Genomic DNA, 16,362 nt, shown 5'->3' on the forward strand with positions numbered 1-16,362 from the left:
CTGCCCCAGCAGAGTGGAAATGAGAGGATAATTAGATCTTTGCACTTGGAGGCACATCACCATGGTGCTCAAATAAGTGACTAGGACAGTGATGTGGTCGACAGTTAGCAATGACAACACAGAGTGTCTGTGGACAGTCAATTACAGGTCAAGGTTGGGATTGTTATTGTGTGGAAACTATAGTACAAGTTCCCAAGAATCAAGAGTCAAGAACCAAATGATGCTACTACATTACTGTCTTTTTTTCATGAACCTAAAAAACCTTGTCTTCTCCTGATTTCAATCACTTAAGCCCTATTTTATACTTTAAAATAATAATGACTAAACAAAAAAGATCTGTTATTTTCACTATTTTTGAAAATAAAATTACAAAATAAATAAATTATATTACATGCAATATTTTTTCGAAAATCGTTTTTTTTAGGTATTTGGTAAAAGAATACAGTGATATTGGATTTCGTCCATATCACCATGCAGCCCTCAGAGAATGCATTGTCCACATCACAGGAACACACACTGCATCACACTATCACGTTTCTTCTCACGTTTGGCTACAATGTGACTCATCAACATAGCCTTTTGTTGTTTACATTCTATGACCCAATTTCCTCCAGCAAGCCATATGGAACAATAACACTGACTGTACAGCTTGATTTATAGCTAGTCATACAACAGTGTCCTGCATTAACCCATTAAGACCAGAGGCCGATTATAAAACTGTCTTCCAACAGTTTTCTGAAAAACGTATGTTTCTGTATCAGTGGTTCTCAAACTTTTTCATGTCAAGGACCCCCAAAATGATATGTATTTGGACGCCGACAGATGCTTTCTCGGTTTTAATGGGTACAAAAGAAAAACAATGCATCGAGATGCGACACATTGTGTGAGCTTGGAGATCTGCTATTTTCGGCAACGGGACACATGTTGTATGATGGAGCATAAAGTAGGCACAAGTGTACCCGAGGAATTGCGTATCATTTCAAGACTTATTAGACCACCAACTGAAATAAATATATCCATAACCACTTAAACCCTGTACACTTTCCCTCTGCACCAAATATCTTCCCCCGAATATAGCTAATCTATAAGCTTGTGACTCGTGTGATGAGCTAATAGATTGCCTATTTTTGCCGAATGTTCACTTGTTATTGCCGAATGTTCACCTATTATGACATGCCCAGGATAGAGACGCTAGGTTTCATGAGGTTAAACTACTCCAACTGGAAGTGAAGACCCCAAATCCTCACACAATGACAACGAGACAGACATGTCGGCATGATAATACTTCAGGAATGTATAAACAGCTCTTTTGCTTAGTCATGATATCACAGAGCTCCCGGTAGCAGAATTATTAGGGCTGATGTATTTATACTTTGACGCATGACGCGAGTTACTGAAGAGAAAATGACCCATTACATCTTCAAAGTGAAAGTACAAGTTATTATTGTCATTGAGCGACACGGTTCGCCCGACGAAGTATAAATTAGGCTTCATACTTTCCCCTAAAACAACATCCTAAAAACAAGTTCCCTCAAAGCTCTGGACGTTATGAAAACAAGCGGAGGAGCATCCAGGCACATTCCTCCAAGGCCACAGAGGACTTGGCCTTGCAACCCACTTAGAAATAAGGGCAGTTCTCGCTTTCTCTCTCTCTCCCACACACACACACACGTTTGTATTTCTATACTTGTGAGGACATGAACGATTATTTTATTATTTAATGAATGCCACTTTTAGTTTTCTGACATTTCTTTAACGTACCCTTAAGCCAAAAATAGTAGATCTACAAGCATGACGGACGGTAGATCTGCTATTTTCGGTGTGTGTGACACCGGTGCACAACTAAGTATAGATCACTAGGCATAACTCGAACCCTAACCCCTAAACGTCTCATCCTAACCCTCCATATAACCCCAACATGAATCTTTTGAAAAAAGAATCATCACAATTCTCCATCAAATTCTACTATAGTTCTGGGGATATTTGGCCCTCACAAGTTTAGCAATTCAAGTACACGCACGCACGCACACACACACACACACACACACACACACACACACACACACACACACACACACACACACACACACACACACACACACACACACACACACACACACACACACACACACACACACACACACACACACACACACACACACACACACACACACAGAAAGTCATAAACAGAATACCAAAAGCTTGTATGCGTGCAGGTTTGAGAAATAACAAACACTCAATCACGGACACAGGCATGAGAAGGCAAAACAACAGCAGTGCGTGGGCATAATGTAGTCCCTGAGGATCGCTGAGATGTGTGTGCGTGCCGTGCGTGTGTGCGTGCGTGCGTGCGTGCGTGCGTGCGTGCGTGCGTGCGTGCGTGCGTGCGTGCTTGCTTGCTTGCAGGGGCGTCACAGCCATTCACTGTGCGTACGCCGCGACACCCTCACTATCACAGATCCGTGATTTCATACCCCCCACTTTTTGAAAAAATAAAAACGTTTTTTTTTAATAATAGATTGGTAAAATCAGGCAAAAATAAGAATTAAATAACCTAACCCTAACACCGAAATAAAGTAACCAAAACACGAAAAAAAAACTAACAAAAAACGCAAAATTTTGAAAATACAAAATGTGTTTACATTTGACAGTTACAAATGTTTTTCAACGATTTTTCAAAAATAGCAGATCTACAAGCTCATAGCGCGGCACTCGGTGCCGCGCTATGAGCTTGTATATCTGCTATTTTTGAATAGCCAAAGTGTAAAATAAGGGGTATAGTAATAGTCCACCGAAAGTCCATCCCCCCCACCTTCTGAGAGCCTGTGACGTCCCTGCTTGCTTGCGTGCGTGCGTGCGTTGGTGTGTGCGTAGGCATAATGCGCTCCTTCAGGCTGGCTGCAGGCAGTCACCACCAACAACACACAGCCTGTCTGGCTCTCTATCTGAAGTGATGGAGAATACGTTGTTTTCATGTAAAGAGTCAGAGCACCGCAAGTGGACATCCTTACTTTTAAATCCCTCCAGTTGGTCGGGCAGGTCCTCCTCGTCCCTGTACTTCTGGTCCTCCATGTACTCCTGGAGGAGGGGGGGGAGGGAGGTGAAAAGAGTTCAGTGAGGAGATGATTATGTGCACATCTAATACCTAACAGTATCTATTTAGGCCAGGTGCTGGATATCAAAACAAACAAAACGAATCGAGAAATCAAAAAAAAAAAACATCCACACAAAGCACCCAAACACTTGTATTAATGGCGCACAACGTTTAGACCTTCTAGAGCTTCAGGCAAAATGTTGTCTGACAAACAAAGGAACATATTTATACTCAAGTCATTGGTTAATGACAATATATAGCACCTGTGAGTAAGAAGAAGCAAACCTAGCTAATGATCCTATCACAGGTGAAAGGAGGCCAGAGCAATTATAGGCTGTCCACACCATGAATGAGAACTACAAGGATTAAAGAAAATAAATATAATCTCACAATTTAAAAGCTTGTTAGTCCCAATCTGCGATTTGTGAAACACTAGCAGTCTGTTTCCTTCTACAGTATTATGCAGCCGACCAGTTGAACAAATCACGGATTGAGGCTTTAACCTTTATATTTATGAAATATCCGAGACCATGGGATATGGTTCTGAACATGTACTGTATTCTATTGCTAGTTTGACCAATTCAAATACTCATTAATCTTATAATAACTAATATCTATTATTACTGTATAGGGCTTGTCTTGACTTTTCCCACCTCATGGATTGGGGTTAACGTTACTATGCCTCATTTTATTTCCTGGTTGCACTTTTTTTATTGCACAAAATAGCTGACCTACAAGCTCACAATGTATCTAAGCAAGAGGCGTCGTGAGCTTGTAGATCAGCTATTTTCGGTGCACCAGCCAGCAGCTATACAGTAAGTATAAATCATCCTTTAGAGAAAGCCAAGCGTTGCAAGAGAAAGTCATACTGGGCTTCGATGGATTCCTAAAATGACTGAGATCAGCCGTGGTGATTGAGAACTTTATTCCATGTAACTATAAATATAAATATAACGATAATGATGTGAACATACACCCTGATGTATAATAAGCAAGTATAAGCCTTGGAAACCAAGGGTTCCAGGAGCCATGTGGCCCATAGGTCAGGAGAGTAGCCTATCTCCTGTCAAAAGATTGGCTGCCTATATAGAAATAAAACTAGTTTCCCCATGCTCTGTAGGAAAAGGATGATCAAAGCCACATTTCTATCTGTACTGGACTATGGGGATATAATCTCATCTGAATCGTCATGCAGCCGCCTCCACACTCAGTTTACCACTCAGCTCTGAGGTTTATTACCGATGACAGCAACAACACTCATCACTGTGCCCTGTATGACACGGTGGGCTGGTCTTCTCTGACTGAGAGGCGCAATAATCATTGGCACCTCTTCGTTTATAAAGCCCTGGTTGGAAGATTACCACCTTATATCTCAACCATGCTACGTCAGAAACCCAGTCACATTCTAACTCGCTCCATCGATTGGCTATAGTCCTTCTGGTTCCTTTTGCCAGTTCGGAACTGGGAAAGACTGCTTTCAGCTTTGGTGCACCTGGTTCTTGGAGCCTCTTGCAACAAGAGCTTAAACTGAATATACCCTTGCCTCTATTGGCCATTTTAAGAATTTATATAATAACCGAGCATTACCTGTACCGTCTTAACTGATTGCTGTCAACATGCAACTGTTTTAACTGTTTGTTGTCAACATTATCGTTTTATCTTGTTGTTCTTATGTTATTTATATGTGTGTAATCTCGGCATCATGGTAAATGAGGTTCTCCCTCAATGATCTCTCTGAGAATCTTAAATAAAGGTTGAATGAATAAAGTTTTTTGTAGCGTGAGGCAGCTTGAGTGGTACAAATACACCCCCTGGACATGACACTAGTATGTCACATGATGTACAATTACACCCCCTGGACAAGACACTAGTATGTCACATGATGTACAAATACACCCCCTAGACATGACACTAGTATGTCACATGATGTACACATACACTTCCTGGACGCGACATCCTCAAGCCTATACCACTTGTGCTATAACCACGCCCCGCTTCTGTGACCAACGCGGAAGTGCCTCTCGCCTACAACAACTGCGGGCGTTTTTTTGGGCCGATAAAGTATTGTTTTTGACCGCGACTGAGGCACGCCGTCTCAAGCAAACTAGAGCCACATGAGGCACCACCGAGCGAGCTAAAGCGAGCGAGTCGCCGCGCCGAACGTTGCCAAGTTCACTTGAGCCAACTCAGCGCCGTCCGAGTTATGTACCGATAGGCACAGAATCGTAAATCATGTTTTGGGGTGAGCGTTTGCCCCAAGGGGCCAGCCTGACATATTTACAATGAGGCCGATACGGAAGATAGACAGTTCATATGAATGGTCTGTAGGTGGCCTGCAGGTGTCAGAAAGAATATTCTCTCATTGTAAGCGGATGGATTTTTGACAAACTTTAGACTAGATTTTCTTACCTTAATACAAATGGTCATAAATATGATATGCTTCCAGTCGCTAGTTTAAAGTCTCCTTTCAATCATCATGATATGTGTTTTGCTAAATTATGGTCCCATTTATTCTAAAATTGACGATAAAATAGGCTATGCTCCAGTAGGGGCGGGATGATTTAATTGACAACCTACACAACCAATACCATTCATTCCCCGCCCGCTCTTGATTGACAAGCTACCCAACCAATAGCAACATGTCTGGTGACCCGCCCCCGCTTTGGTCACATGTCTGGTCTCAAGCAATAGCGTTTGATAGCCGACGTGCTCGATTGTATATATTAAAGATGGCGGATTGCACACAGCCAAACAATAGGCTTCATTTTCGGTCTGTAGAAAGCAGAGGTGTGGCTTTGTCCATCTCTTTTATACAGTCTATGGTTTGCCCCAACTGTCACTCTTTAGTGACTACTTGCCCATCACAATGTGTCCCTGCACAAGCGGTAGGCTTTGGGATGACGCGGACATGACACTAGTATGTCACTGTCACGTCTGGGCCTGTCCCCAGCCCCTCCCCTCTCCTTTTTGATCTCTGATTGCCTAGAGTGGACTCAGCTGCGAGTGGCAGCCGTGCCTAGTTGGCTAACGAGCCTCAGAGACTATTTACGAACGGGTCCATTCGGTTGCATTTGTACACTCTCAGAGTTAAATTTTACAATTTTTTTTTCGATTTTACAATATAAGTGGGGTCCCAGGATATAAAAGTCATTAAATGGGGGTCCTCAGCCTAGTGCATGTAAAACCAGGGGTCCTTGAAATTAAAATGGTTGAAAGTCCCTGCTAGAGTCGTAAAAATCTTTTCTTATATGGGGGTCCCTGGCATATCTTTTCAAAGGGGGTCTGTGGGCTAAATAAGTGTCAATTTGGGGGTCCTTGACATGAAAAGGTTTGAGAACCACTGCTATTATGTCCCTGGGACTTACCCCTCCCCCCCCCAATCCAACCCTTACTGCTATGAGTGCCAAGCTCAACGAGGCATTGGGTCCCATTTTTATAGTCTTTGGTATTATGACCCGATCTCAGGGCGGACACTCTCTAACCACCACAAGGCCACTGAGCTGTACTGATGAACAATAGAGCTCTGTAATCACGTTGAACTTGAGCGATGCGTTGAACCTGAAGCCCTGTAAATTTTGGTCGGATGTTGTTGTCTGGGTTGTCAGCGTTTCTGTCATTCATCAAATCTACAACTGAGAGTGATCCCATACCATATGGTTCACCACCGTGGTCAGAGCTGTGGTGTGGACTTCCAGTTAGAGTGATTTTTAAAAGGACATTTATAGCTATGGTTATAGTTATGGTTCTTGGTGTGGATGGCTCCTTAACCCGTTAAAACCGAGAAAGCATCTGTGTAACCACTTTAACCATTAGTTTATACTTTGGCTGTTAAAAAATAGATACAAGCTCACAGCGCGTCACTGCGTGCCGCGCTGTGAGCTTGTAGATCTGTTATTTTTGAAAAATCGTGAAAATGTGTGCAAATCTTTGAATATATATATATATATTTTTTTAAGCGAACATTTTTACTCAAATCTTTGCTTCTGGGGGTTCCTGGAACAAAGCATTTTAAGATGGGGGGTCCTCGACCCAATACATATAATTTGAGCAGCGGTTCTGGTAGGAGACACTAGGAGACTCTTTGTGTCTCCTACCGGAACCGCTGCCGGTCATCAAATTATTGGCTTAGGAATGCAACAAAAACAAAAAAATATCCATGAATTCAAGTCTCCATGGGGTGACTAATCCATAGCAATAATAATCATTTTGGGGGTGAACTATACCTTTAATGGGTTAACCGAAGCTGAAAACCACAGAAGGTTGACCATGCTTGATTAGAGCCTGATTTCTGCCTATATACTGTAACAGCAGTGCAAACAGGCAGCTTTCAATATCACTTGTGCAATATCTTTTCATGGATTATCTCGGCTATTACTGTATGCTCAGATTAGAACACCCACAAGTGTTACCCTGTCATGACTACACCTAATACTTCACACTAAGGCAGTATAGGGTAATTGCTACTTCTTCTACAAGAGCAAATAACATAAGTAGATTTTTAAAATACTTCCTCAGCATTAAAGGCAAAAACCACAGATTTTCAACCTAAATCGCACAATCTCGTGCGAGGAGATCAATAATATAGTTTGCAGTGGTGGAAGTACATTTACTCAAGTACTGTACTTAAGTACAATTTTGAGGTGTTCTTACTTAACTGGAGTATTTCCAATTTTCAGTACTTTTACTTCTACTCCACTACATCTCAGAGGCAAAATGTGTACTTTTACTCCACTACACTTATTTGAAAACTTTAGCAAAACATAGATTAACCACTTCAACCCTACAGTATATACATTTTGGCCGTTTGATCACACTACAGCAGTGGGTTTGACCCTTTTCATGCCAAGGACCCCCACATTGATATACATTTGGCCGCGGACCCCCATGTGAAAATGTTTTGTTCCAGGGACCTCCAGAAGTAAAGATTTGAGTAAAAAATGTCCGCTATAAAATATATATATATTCAAAGATATGCACAGATTTTCAAGATTTTTCAAAAATAGCAGATCTACAAGCTCATAGCGCGGCACTTGGTGCCGCGCTATGAGCTTGTATATCTGCTATTTTTGAATAGCCAAAGCTAAGTGGTTAAAATGATTGTGACGCTATGTTAACTCATTTCACTGGGGACCCCCTGGTACCCTCCCAAGGACCACTGGTGGTCCCCGGACCACTGGTTGAAAACCACTGTACTACAGCACACAAAAGCAAGCGAAGCGACGCGTTTCGAGCTTGTAGATCTGCTACTTTTGAAATTTGAAACACAGTTTTGGACATACTTGTATGAGCTTTCCACCACGATAGAGACATACATGATATATAACTCCTCAGACACAGGTTTATCTGGCTCTTTTCACAGAGAGTGGAACGATTTGTCATGTTACAGCAGTACGTTGACAAATGGCTGCAGGGAGAGACTCTAATTAAATTATAATTGAGTTGATCTACCATGTGGGAGTCATAGCTACGCACGCACCCACACACGCACGCACCCACCCACCCACCCACCCACGCACACACACACACACACACACACACACACACACACACACACACACACACACACTTTAGTCTAGGCCTAGGGCAGCGGTCTTCACTGTGGGGTTCTGGGACCCCCGGGGGTCCCAGGGCATCGTCTCCAGCTCAATGATGGATAGTTAGGAAGTAATAGGAACCGTTATGGACCGTTATACAGGTCTGTAACCCCCTGTGTGTACAAATGGAACCTTAATGGACCCATTTGGTTCCATATACACTCTCTAAGTTGGATAAATTAACACATTGGAATTGAATGCATATCCTAAATCTATTAACCCATTTAGACCTGTTGTAACCCATACGTCTTTATACCTTTCAATCCGGGAAAGACATCTTTCAGGAGAAGACAACCCTTTTATCATCATTTCAAGTTTCCATACTACAGACACTGAGAAATATTTTCTTTAGTGAACATTTACAATTCTGTAAAGTTTTTCATGAAACGTGTTATATAGAAGGTGTTTTTAGAATCTGCATTTTTTAGGGCATGTGAATGCTTTTTATTTGAGCATTTTCTTTAAATACCTGCACACAGTATGTGCACAATACCCCGGTCAACGACTTGTATTCAATAACTGGCACAGCGTGCATATTTTATGATAAGCCATCTGTAGAATATGGCACGACAGACTTCTTGCACGGAAACCTGATTTTCTTCCCAACAATAGGACTTCAGCACATGCTGCCACAAGAATGACCTAAAAGCTGTAATCCATAAGATTTATGTATGTCTTTCCCGGCATTTGAACAATGGAGGTGATTAAATAGCCACATATTGACCTGGTGGAGGAGGACACGGCCCTCTTCAGGTGTAGATGCACTCAAGCTTGCCAGGTTAGAGATACATAATTTAGTGCATCAACTAATAGCATGATCACATTCACAACAATAAAGCTCACTGCTTTCTCACCCGTACAAATATTCTATATATATATATATATATCTTCATAGTACAGCAGACTTTCCTTTTTCTACATGGAATAAATGGATGCTCCCTAAATGAGTACACATGGAATCTCTACACAGCGAAATCCTCTGTGTAAAATGTCTAACAAGAACTTTTCAGTATAACACGCATTGCTGCCAAGATTGTTGGCTTTCCCACACCGACACTTTCTGATAAGAATGATAAAGCCATAACACGCTTAGCACTCACAATAGTACACTATTTGAATGACACTGATCATCCCCTCAACCGTCACTTCTGGACGGAGATACAGAACTTTGAGATGGGAAAAGTTTTTTTTTTAGCAGGAGTCGTTTTTGTCCGCTCATCCATTGCAGCGATAAGCTGCCTCGATGCATATGTTGTTTGTAGGGATATCCAATATTATCGGCCGATATTACATTTTTAAAAATCTGAAAATATCGGTATCGGTTTTTGAACTTGAACGTTTTTGAACTTTTCTAATAAGTTACAGGAGTGCATACTGTATGGTGTGTGTGATGAAACGTGAGCTTATATTCCATCATATTCAAGGGCTTTTGCAGAGAAATGAGACAGACTCCAGTCACTTTCAAATTAGAGCACTGCAGAGGGGGCAGGTGTGCGTGTCTGTGTCCAGCTGACACTCGTTGACACTCGTTAATGTCATAGGCATCATCAAAGCAATTATGCTTCTGCACTGTCAAATAGGCCAACATCTAAATCTAACATTAGTGAGACTCATTCAAATGACCGCCAGTGAGTCCCGGGACTCACTTTGTTGAAAACATAACAACATCACTGTATATTAGATTTATTAGATATTATATTGATATTACAGCTATTTTATTTTATTAGATATGTGATGTTGTTACCTGACAATTAGTTGACTTTTGGTGAAAAACCCTGCATATATCGGTATCGGTTGATATCGGTATCGGAAATTAGGATTTGGACAATATCGGTAGATCGGTTATCGGTAAAAAGGTCAATATCGAACATTCCTAGTTGTTTGTGTAGTCTGGAGACCTATTATCTTTATGTTGGGTTGCATTTTGTTGCGTGTTTTTGTTGAACAGACTTTGTGAAATGGAATTTATCCCTCGGTGACAAATATAGAGTAGAAATGGAGGCATTTATAATAATAAACACGGAGTATTTTTTACTATATATCAAAGCAAGACTGAGCATTGTAAGCTCTCCACACGCATGGTGCTCCGGGCTGCCCTCTTGCTGCGACCCGATTTCCTCTTAGTCTCCAAGTTTTTTTTTTTTTTTTCTTCATGTGACACAAACCAAATTAGTGCTCTGGTGACAGGCCACCAGCAGGGGACGGGACCCGGGAGGGGGACAGAGAGAGGACAGCACGCACACACACACACACACACACACACACACACACACACACACACACACACACACACACACACACACACACACACACACACACACACACACACACACACACACACAGCACGTCAGCTTGTGTCTGTCTGTCTGTCTGTCTGTCTGTGGGCAGTGGTGTGAAGTAACTAAGTACATTTACTCAAGTATTCGAGGTATTTTTTTTTTTTTTACTTCTATTCCACTACATCTCAAAGGCAAATATTGTACTTTTACTCCACTACAATTATTTGAAAACTTTAGTTAGTAGTTACTTTGTAGATTTTGATTATTATTACAGAACATACATTAACCACTTCAGCCCTATATGCATTTTGGCCATTTGAAAATAGCCGATCTACAAGCTCACATTGTGAGCTTGTAGATCTGCTATTTTCTTTTATGCAAACTTGGAATGGGACATTCTGCATAACGAATACTTTCTACTTTTGGTACTTTAACTACATTTTGATACCAATATACTGAAGTAAATGTAGAATTCCGAACATTTACTTGAAACAGGAGTATTTCTTACATTGCAGTATTGATACTTTTACTTAAGTAACAAATGTGAGTACTTTTTCCACCACTGTCTGTCTGTGGGAACATCTACAGTATAGGGACGGTGGTGGTAGGCCATAACGTGGCGCCTGTTCCAGCCCCGACACAAAGCCCTCATTCAGGCCAGGCGGTCTGAGCAGACACCTGTTTCCCGTCGGACCACCAGGGAATCTAGAGGGGTCCTCTGGAGCAACAAGAGGAGCTGCGTCTGGTGGTAATCTGTAATCTGTGTGCCGTTGTGCACCTACAGTACCACAGAATGGGTCACTATGGCTGCTACCCACACATTCAATAAATCACTGTTTGTTTCCCAAACGGTGGGTTGGGACCCATGTTTGGGTCATGGACCAATTTATTTATGGGTCGCTAGTAAATATCCCCTATTTTTCATTTACATAAAAAAATATACTATATATATATATAGCCTATCATTTCAAAAGACAAAAAAATAGACAAAAGAAACCCTCAACTTTCATCAATTGAAAACATTTTTCAAAAGTATTTCATAAATAAAATAAAAAAATCTAATAATTTACATAAATAAACCCCCCAAAAACTTTACAGAAGTTGTGAAAATAGCATTTGTACAAGTTCATAATGCGGCGCGAAGCGACAAATTGTGAGCTTGTAGATCTGCTATTTTCACTAGTTTGGGTCCCGGGGCAAACATCTAGTTTCTCTTTTGAGTCTTGAGCTAAAAAGTTGCAGTGGGAACCACTGCAATAAATGCACAGTAAAACCCTGAGTTTCAATGTAACCACTGTCTTAAACGCTGTACTTAGATGACCGGAGACCCCCAGGGGTCTGTCGGTCATCAAAGGTATTAGTTGACTAAGTACTAGTTGACCGGAAAAGCCTAAAAAGCCTCACAACGTGTTGCGACACGTTGTGAGGCTTTGTAGATTGGCTATTGTCTGTGAATGTCTGGCCGAGAATAGGGAACGCTAGGTTTAACACTGCAATACATACGTTTCCTTGAATGACTGAATGGTTTATTTCAGTGCTTTACCATAAGATGAATAGATATTACAGTTTGGTTTATGTCCTTATGTTCCTCCTTACCCAGGATTCAAAAGTCTCCTGCATGTCAGACTAACTTTCTACCAATTATCTTCCTCCTAGACTGACCATTAGAGATATCAACGCTAATGGGATTCAGTCAGGGCTACTTTTCAACCCGTAGGCTTTGTGTCCTACCTGACACCAGGATCAACATTTCTCAATGGAAGACCTCCAACCACTGCACATGTACTAGTGTATTAACATCATTTTTACATTGTAATAACATACTCTACCGTACACATGCACTAGTTATATTGTTATAACATGCTCTACCATACAGATTAAATAGTTATAGGCCTATTGTAATAACATACTCTACATACTCTACCGTACAAATGCACTAGTTATATTGTATTAACATACTAGTAACATTGTACTGTAATAACGTACTCTACCAAACAGATGCACTAGTTGTATTAACATACTCTACCAGATGCACTATTTATATTGTATTAACATACTAGTAACATTGCAATAACATACTCTACCATACAGATGTAGTAGTTATATTGTATTAACATTACTCTACCATACAGATGCACTAGTTGCATTGTATTAACATTACTCTACCATACAGGTGCACTAGTTATATTGTATTAACATTACTCTACCATACAGATGCACTAGTTGCATTGTATTAACATTACTCTACCATACAGGTGCACTAGTTATATTGTATTAACATTACTCTGCATACAGATGCACTAGTTGTATTGTATTAGGTTGGATAAGGTCCATCCTACCCAAGGACAGACCAGATGCCGCAGCATGCAGCCATTCAACAAGTGCTAAATCAATCAATACATTAATCAATATATGGTGTTATGTCATGTGGACATTTATTAGGACGATGGTTCTGAACCTTTTCAGGCCACGACCCCCCCCCCCCAAATGATCATATTTGAACTTGGGACCCCCCAAAATAATCATATTTGAACTGAGGACCCCTCAAAATAATCACATGTTCTTTTTTCCCCACATTTCACACAACACATTCACCAATGTAAGCCAAGTATATGCAGTAGCCTATATAGGCTATGAGCTTAATAGTTCAATCAGCTCTCAACAACGTGAGGTCCGGGGACCCCCATAATATGTCCGGGTCCATTTGGATACATGTGTTACACTCTCAGAGTTAAAATAACACCTTGGATTTGAGAATCACTGATCTAGTTGAATGAATGTAACGTTACACGTGTGTGCATGTGCGTGCGTGTGCGTGCGTGCAGACGGTGCACACTGTGTGCAGGAGGCGTCAAATAACGGTTTACTTCACCTTGTTGATCTCCTCCAGTCTCTCCCTCTGCTGGGCTTTTAGCAATCCGAAGGTTTTCCCTCCTGCGTGCAAAAAAAAACAGAGGCAAATCTCGTTATTTTAATATTATTGTGTGGTTATTGGGTCAGACTTTAATAGAGCTATAGCTTTACGAGGCTAGCCGGCCTACTGAACGTTCCATTGAACAGATTATAGGAGCATTAGCTGAAGCTGTAACACCTTTATTATTACAACACAACAATAAGCACTAGGCGGTTAGACACAATGTATCCAGAAATGTATCCGTTACCTTGAGCTTTGTGATTCGAAGGCATCGCGGAGTTTGTCTGTCTGTCTGCGATCCAGAGAACAATAAAGTCTCTCCCGATGAGACTGTAGTGTGTGTGTGTGTGTGTGTGTGTGTGTGTGTGTGTGTGTGTGTGTGTGTGTGTGTGGACCGTGTGCGTGTGTGTGCTGTGTGTGTGTTCAGCTGCACCGACCTCTTCTCTCTCCTGCCTGGAACTGAATAGAATGACTGCCTGCCTGCCTGGAGCCCTGCTCTCTACAGCTACAGCACCACTGATGCTGCTCTGGAGCCACTGAAGGATGCTTCATTATAACTCTCTGCTGCCATCGTGTGGCGATCTCTGCTCTCTACAGGAGTGGTTCTCAACCTGTGGGCTGGGACCCCCAGGGGGGTCCCGACCCCACATGATTTTGATGACAGTTAAGTGAGAGAATGTAAGGACTTTTGAGACATTTTTAACACCTATTTTTTTTTTATAAAAAATACTATTACTGCATCAAAAGTAATCAACAAATTATAAAAACTGGTCAAACATTGGCCAAATTGTCAAATAATATAAGAAAAAGGTGAAAGTTGTGAAAATAGCAGATCTACAAGCCAACAGCGCGAGGCGTTGTGAGCTTGTAGATCTGCTATTTTCACAATGTTTATCTGTGGTGCTGAGTCAAACTAAATTGAATGCCTCAACTCTTACTGTAGAATAATACATTATTATGATGTAACGGTGGCGTTTGTATTGGCCTGTTACCTGCACATGTGGCCTTCTAGCGCCTTCCTGTATCTTATTTTCATAATGTTTCAGGATATTTAGTCATGATAAGTACAAATATATGCAATTCTAGATGAGAGTGTTGAGAGAGTTGATTGATTAGATCAGATAGGAAGCTTGAGGCAGGACCCCCAAAATGATATGTATCTGGCCGCGGACCCCCATCTCAAAATATGTTGTTCCAGGGACCCCCAGAAGCAAAGATTTGAGCAAAAAATGTTCGCTTAAAAATATATATATATTCAAAGGTTTGCACAAATTTTCACAATTTCTCTAAAATAGCAGATCTACAAGCTCATAAGCGCTATGAGCTTGTATATCTACAATTTTTGAATAGCCAAGTATAAAAGGTCATAATTATTGTGATGCTATATTAACACATTTGGCTGCGTACCCCCTGGAAGCCCCTCAAGTAACCCTGGGGGTCCCCGGACCCCACTTTGAGAACCAACGGCTTGAGGGAGAGGGACAGTAGACACTGTTATAGAACAGTGCTGGAGAGTTGCGACATTTAAGACAATACACAAGTCACATGATTAATCAACAGAAGGTTTCACCCACATGGCTAGACCAAACCCATATAAATAGTAATAAATAGTACACTTACATTCCAAGTGCATGTCAGAGTGGGGGGGTCCCCAGTTGGTTATTTTTGGGGGGGTCACAGCCTGAAAAGGTTGAGAAGCACTGATCTACAGCACCACCAATGATGCTCTGGAGCCACTGGAGGATGCTTGATATGACTCTCTGCTGCCATCGTGTGGTGAGCTCTGCTCTCTACAGCTACAGCACCAATGATGCTCTGGGTCCACTGGAGGATGCTTCATGTGACTCTCTGCTGCCATCAGGTGGTGAGCTCTGCTCTCTACTCAACTCAACAAAAAAATAATTAATAGAGCACATTTCAAATGACCGAAGCCAACCAAAGTGCTACACAACACAGCAGTAGAAAACAACAACAATGTCACAATAGGATATACAACAAATACATGCAGCAATTGAAAAACGATTTAAAAATACACAGCAGAGAATATTGCGGTAGAGTCAGTGGTCATCAGATTAGCTGTGCTCAAAAGCCAGGGAAAATATTTTTTTCTAGGACCTTTGACAGAATTGGGAGATAAGTTTAAAGCTTGACAGGATGGTGGGATCAAAATCTTTCTTTTTTAAAAGGGTCTGGAAAGAGATAGTCTGACTTGAAAGACTGCATATCCACCATTTGAAATAAGTGGACTCCTACAGCAGTGTCAGAGTAAATTACATTAATTTAAATGCAAGGTTGAGCTGTTGTTTTGTCATTAAATTGTCATCACAATCAATTAAAGAGATGTTTTTATAATTTAGAGTGTGTGTTGCAGGTTCCAAGAGACAAAGTGGAAGGGGAGCGAGCAAGGCCAGGAGTATCAAAGGAAGGTTCAAACTGTTCTACCTGGGGGTGAACGGGAGACTAAATGGGGCAGGTATAATC

General features: G+C 41.3%; 1 protein-coding gene across 1 annotated transcript in view; it reads right to left on the reverse strand.

Annotated features, from left to right (window-relative positions):
• Positions 1–14,317, reverse strand: part of aif1l (allograft inflammatory factor 1-like) — a 30,586-nt gene extending 16,269 nt beyond the window's left edge. The window contains exons 1-3 of the mRNA XM_084047855.1: positions 14,129–14,317; positions 13,840–13,901; positions 3,012–3,078 (exon numbers count right to left, since the gene is read on the reverse strand). Coding sequence (XP_083903981.1) covers positions 3,012–3,078; positions 13,840–13,901; positions 14,129–14,153 — 154 coding nt within the window. The 5' untranslated portion in view covers positions 14,154–14,317. The remainder of the gene's footprint in view (positions 1–3,011; positions 3,079–13,839; positions 13,902–14,128) is intronic.
• Between the last annotated feature and the right edge of the window lie 2,045 nt (positions 14,318–16,362).

The sequence above is a fragment of the Gymnoscopelus microlampas genome (assembly GCF_963454915.1).
Source record: "Gymnoscopelus microlampas genome assembly, chromosome: 21".
NCBI lineage: Eukaryota > Metazoa > Chordata > Actinopteri > Myctophiformes > Myctophidae > Gymnoscopelus > Gymnoscopelus microlampas.